A 6,000-nucleotide genomic window follows, 5' to 3' on the forward strand; every position below is an offset into this window, starting at 1 on the left:
CATATGAACGGCTTCCCTATTCCCTCCACCTTCCTTCCCCCTCATCACTCCTGCTATTTCTTCCTTCTCTCTACATAATCGCCCCCTCCTTCCCCTACACCCATATGCACGGTTTCCCTATTCCCTCCACCTTCCTTCCCCCTCATCACTCCTGCTATTTCTTCCTTCTCTCTACATAATCGCCCCCTCCCTCCTTCCCCTACACCCATATGCACGGTTTCCCTATTCCCTCCACCTTCCTTCCCCCTCATCACTCCTGCTATTTCTTCCTTCTCTCTACATAATCGCCCCCTCCTTCCTCTACACCCATATGCACGGTTTCCCTATTCCCTCCACCTTCCTTTCCCCTCATCACTCCTGCTATTTCTTCCTTCTCTCTACATAATCGCCCCCTCCTTCCCCTACACCCATATGCACGGTTTCCCTATTCCCTCCACCTCCCTTTCTCCCTCATCACTCCCGCTTCTATTTATTCGTCTTGCACATGAAGTGGCACGTAATCGATTTTTCACCTCAGCCACACACTAACGCAGCGACTCCCTCCCCGTGGCTAGCCGAGTTCGGTTTCCTCGTTCCCACATCATTTTCCGGATGATTTCGCTACGTAATTGGCCCTCCTCTCCCCTCCCTCACCTGGTCTCCCCTCTCTCCCTCTCACCTTCTCCTCCTCTCCCCTTGTCTTCACTTCTTCTCCCCTATCCTCCCTTCCTTCCTTCCTTGCTCTCTATACCCGTCTCCTCCCTTCCCTCCTTCCTCATTTGCCTTTTTTCTCCTTTCCCTTTCTTCCCTTCCTTCTCCTCTCGCCTGCCATCCCCTCCCCTCCCCCTATCCTCTCTTCCTTCCTTCCTTGCCCTCTATACCCGTTCCCCCTTCCCTCCCTCCTCATTTGTCTTTTTTCTCCTCTCCCTTCCTTCCTTCTCTCCTCGTCTCCCTTCCTCTCCTCCATGTCCTCCCTTCCTTCCTTGGCCTCTATACCCGTTCCCCCTTCTCTCCCTCCTCCTTTCCCTTTTTTCTCCTCTCCCTTCCTTTCCTTTTCCTTCACATGTTCTTCCTTCCATGCGTGCCTTCTAATCTCTCTCCCCCTGTTCTCTTCCCCTCCCCTACTTTCTTTCCCTCTTCCTTTCTTGTCTGCTGCTTTATTCCTTTTGTCATTACCCTTCTTCTTACCTTCCCCTTACCTTTCCCCGTCTTTCCCTCCGTTCCTTGCCCTTCTACTCTGCTCCGTCTCTTCCTCTCCTTTCTCCTCCTTCTCCCTTCCTCCTTGCCCTGTCCCGCCTCGCCTCCTCTGCCTCCGTCACCACTGGAAAATTTGCCTGAGAGAAAAAAAGAAAAATTGGCTTGGACAGTTAATAAGCTTTTACGCCCAGGTGGTCTCATGGGTGGCGCGCTAACCTATCCTACCCTGGCCCCGGTTCGTACCCCGCTGAAGGAATTTGAATATTTTTTGTGATATTTTACAGTAAGAGAGACATGGGCAAAAGATTAAGAAAAAAAAGTCCGCAAGACGCTTCTCCCACGAGATAAGATTAAAAATGTTTCCAAGAATACTCCTTTTTATTTTTATTTTATTTTTGTTTTGTTTCATGAAGGACTTTTACGGTGATTGTATTTCTTTTTATATCTTATTTTCCGAGCTGTTACCTTCGCTTTGCTTTGTCTTTTGTTGTTGTTTTTGTTTGAATATTACTTTGATTTTTCGGGGTTGTTTATCTTTCTATTTTTCTGCCTTTGAGGAAATTTCTATCAATCTATCTTACTTTTATTTTGTTTTTAGAGCTTCATCAATTTCACTGCTTTGCTTTTTTATTTTATTTTGTGTCTAAGATATCCTCGTTTTCTTTTCATCTTCCTTTCTTTCTTATCTAATCTAACCTATCTTATTCTAATCTTAATTCATCTTATTTTACCTCCTCTCACGACCGTACTTACATCTCTTGCAAATCTCATAAGTCTCTCAAATATTTATTGCACCAAGATCAACTCGTTTCACGCGTCTCCACTTCCCTGATTTACCTTTTTTTCTTTCATGGCTCATTTCCTCTACCTCGTCCCTCGTCATTTTCTCCGTCACTTCCTCCTTGACGAAGCTAATTACATCACTTTGACGGCGTGATTCACGTTATTTCGCATTTTCTAATTACGAATAAATCTTTCCCTCTATTTCTCTTTTCATTCTCTTTGGCAGACTTACGCATTAGGTTTTTTTTTTTTGTCTACCGTTTCCTTTCATCTTTTTTTCAAGCTGCAAGATATTTTCGTCGGCTTTTTCTTCTTTTTCCACTTCTATAAGGTATACTCTAGCTCTTGTTTTTTTTTTTCTTCTCTGACAGACTTGTGTAATACTTTTTTTTCTATTGTTTCCTTTCGTCTGTCAGAGTGGAATTATTTTTTTGTTCATTTCCTCTTCGATGTGCTATGCGTTGCTCTTACATTTCCTATCCTCTCTTATTCCAGCTAATGGTTTCCCTCTCTTCTTATTCCTTGTCAATGGACTTTACGTTACTCTTTCTTTCGCTCTTACTTTTCCTAAATTCTCTTAATCAAGCTATTTCACATTTCCCAGTTTCGAATATAATCTTCTATACACGTTGTTGTTGTTTTTTTCATTGTTTTCTTTCGTCACGGTCAGGCTGCAAGTATTTTTCTCTCTCTTTTTTATGTACTTTTCTTATATTCTCTTATCCAACATATAATTTCACATTCCATATTTACAAAAATGATCTACTACGTCTTATTTTTTACCGTTTCCTTTAGTTTCCGTCAGCTGCATTTTTTCTTCCATAATCTATACGTTACTCCTTCTCTTACTTATTCTCTGATCACATTCCTATTTCACATTCATAGATCTATTTCCCTTTTTCCAACCACGAATACTATCTACAACGCTTCTTTGTTCCTCTCTTCGCCAGGTTGCCAGTTGTCAGCCGCTTGGACGCTGCTGGGGTTGGCGTCCCTTGCGCTCACCCGTCGCTCCCTCTAGCACGTCTCAACATGTTCTGGATGGAAGCACGTGTGAAGGAGGCGACAGGACGGGATAAAGGAGAAGGAGGAGGAGTTAATGGAACGGAAAGGAGTGACGAATGTGATAACTGTAGCCAAGTCCCTCGTTATTGACTAAAAATGAGAGAGAGAGAGAGAGAGAGAGAGAGAGAGAGAGAGAGAGAGAGAGAGAGAGAGAGAGAGAGAGAGAGAGAGAGAGAGAGAGAGAGACGATTACTACGACCCTATGTACAGTTGGTTATTTCATGGGCGTGATTGACTGTTTCACATTTAATTCGCTACTCAGGTGCAGGGTAAAGAAAAAAGGGCTAATGTGTTTCTCTGTGTTTGTGTTTGTTTCTGTGTTTGTCTGTCTGTTTGTCCTTCTCTTCAGCCCTCCCCCCTACCACCACCCCTACCACCACCAACCCCAACTTTCAATATTTTAGCAAGAGTGGTTTGGTACGTAACGACGGCCGCTTACAAGTACATAAAAAAGGCGAACTATTGCGAGATAGTTTCAGTTCATCATTTTCCTTCCCTTCCCGAAACAGCGAAACTCTTGAGGAAACACTGACGGGGCAAAGCGATAATAATAAAACAGGAAACATTCGCATTATCTGTCGTAAAGAAAGATAATGGTGGTCATAAAGAGGAAACGAGAGAGAGAGAGAGAGAGAGAGAGAGAGAGAGAGAGAGAGAGAGAGAGAGAGAGAGAGAGAGAGAGAGAGAGAGAGTGTATGTGTGTTTGTTTAACTACAAGGAATATTTGAAACAAGAAAATATCCTCTTTTAACTTACTCTCAAACTCTCTCTTCCTCTTCCTTCTCCTTCCTCTTCTCCCTCCTCTCAACATCTGTAACCTGTGTGTTCATTGGGAGCTTAGCGTTGTCAAGTGGTCAATAAGATCAAACTCAGAAGAACATGAATTTACAAAATATTGGAAGAAAAAAATGTTCTCCCGTCAAGAAAAGCTCCCAGAAGTGACGCCTCTCAAAATAAAAATAACAAGAAGGAATCCGTTAGAGGAGTCAGATCCCATATCAGTGAATCCCCCAAAACTAAAAAAAAAAATATCTCCCCTTAGAGATGAATCCCTAACAAGTGGAAGCTTCGAAACGTGTTACTCCATTCCTCATCACCACCACCACTGTCACCACCACCACCAGTCCATCATCACACGCCAGATCACCCAGCCTTCAACTCTCCCCCACCTCCCATCAACGTCGCTGGGACCTACACAAAAGAAATCGAGCATTCGTTCTCTGTTGTAAGCCAAGGCATACAAACTGTGGTGGAGGCGATATGGAGACGCGCTACATCTTTCCATCCGCAGCAAAGTGGCGCCGGAGATCGAGACTATATATGGACTTAGTAAACACCGAAGGACGAAGTAATGTGTTGAGTGTTAAAAGATAAAAACAAAACAAAAGTAGACCAGATATACTGAAAATAGAAATCCTAACCTAATTACATGTTCGCTATAGTTGTGTGGCAGGGTGACTACGGAAGGGAAAAGACAAAGTATATAGTGTGTGTTATGATTGTGATATACAGAAGGAGAAAATTACGAGGGAACCGTAACAAAGAGTAATCGTCGCACATCCACGTGTATGTTGGCCCTGGTCTCGTGTGCTGAGGTGTGGCGGTGAGAAAGGAAAGGACGAAGAAATGTGTTATGATCATACTGAAGGAGCAGGACCAAGACCTGTGTGTATGATTATGTTTGACAAGGAAAAATCATGACAGTGACCCAACAACCATGAAAGAGAAACTATTCCCTCTTAACTACATGTTCGCTATGGAGATATATGCTACTGTGTACTACGCTAAAATGTGGAGGGGAAATGTGAAGTGTGCTTATTACGTATTTTAAGAGAGTGAAAAAAAAAAGTATCGTGACTCCGAAGAACATGTGCTTGGTGAGTCTCTTATATGGTACACTTTGACCTGTGCTGAAGAGAAACGATAAGACAATGAGTGCGTATGTAAATAAGGTGTTAGAGCATTTTCTTTTCGTGTTTGTGTGAATCGGTGTTGCTCATCATGCAAGTGGCGCCACCTGGACTCTATACCTGTTGATTACCTAGACAGTGACACACCCACATCTCCGACACACCTTTCGTTCACGGTGTTCTGATTGATGTTACTACTATTATTACTTTTATTATTATTATTTTTATTGTTGTTTTTTATAGTCATTATTATCATTACATATTATTATTACTATTGTCATTCCTCCTGTGTTTTATCATTACTATCATTATCATTATTACCATTATTATTCATCGTTTCCACGCTTTGTGCCCTCCCTTAATCTTTATGTGTAGACAGTTGAGTGTGTGTTCCTGTAAACAAACTAACACTTCCCGAATACACACACAAACAACATCACCGTCAATACAAACATTTATAAAAAAACAAACAAACCTTAGTGTGGTGTATCGCTGGAGGTCTAATTCCAAAACACTGCGTTGTGAACATTTTTATAACATTCATTTTTGTGTGTGTTGCTTTGAAAAGAAGAAAAACTGAAATAAACTCTCATAAGCGTACACTGACCTTTTTTTTTTTGTATGTGTGTGTGTGTGTGTGTGTGTGTGTGTGTGTGTGTGTGTGTGTGTGTGTGAGTGTGTGTGTGTGTGTGTGTCTCGTTAACCTGTCACACGTATATTACCATTAGCCGCATCATTCTGTAAGCCACCGACTCCTCACGCACCATTACCCTTTGCACTCCGGCCTTCCCCGTTAGGTTCTGTACGATATAAATACACTAATAAAATACATACATCCATAGCGGCGGGTCTGCCCAATCTTTATTCATTGCTCCCCAAGTCACCGGCGGGAACTGCATCCGTGTGTAATGACCCAGAAATTATTACAGCGAGGCGATTTGCAACTCTTGGTGTGGTGTATGTCTGGAGGTAGAAAAGGAGGAAGGAAAGGAACTGGGGCAAAGAGGGACGGAAGAAACATGGGTAGGAAGAAGGAAGGACGGAAGGGAAATGAGGCAAACAAGAA

At 42.6% G+C, this 6,000-nt stretch overlaps 1 protein-coding gene across 2 annotated transcripts in view; it reads left to right on the plus strand.

The window, feature by feature from the left end:
• The window catches only part of LOC126993480 (uncharacterized), a 65,079-nt gene extending 59,545 nt beyond the window's left edge, over nt 1–5,534 (plus strand). For both annotated transcript variants that reach the window (XM_050852621.1, XM_050852622.1), the window contains exon 8: nt 2,910–5,534. In XM_050852621.1, the coding sequence (XP_050708578.1) occupies nt 2,910–2,980 (71 nt within the window). In that variant the 3' untranslated portion in view covers nt 2,981–5,534. The remainder of the gene's footprint in view (nt 1–2,909) is intronic.
• The last annotated feature ends 466 nt before the right edge of the window (nt 5,535–6,000 follow it).

Source organism: Eriocheir sinensis, unplaced genomic scaffold, assembly GCF_024679095.1.
Source record: "Eriocheir sinensis breed Jianghai 21 unplaced genomic scaffold, ASM2467909v1 Scaffold62, whole genome shotgun sequence".
In the NCBI taxonomy this organism is placed as follows: Eukaryota; Metazoa; Arthropoda; class Malacostraca; order Decapoda; family Varunidae; genus Eriocheir; species Eriocheir sinensis.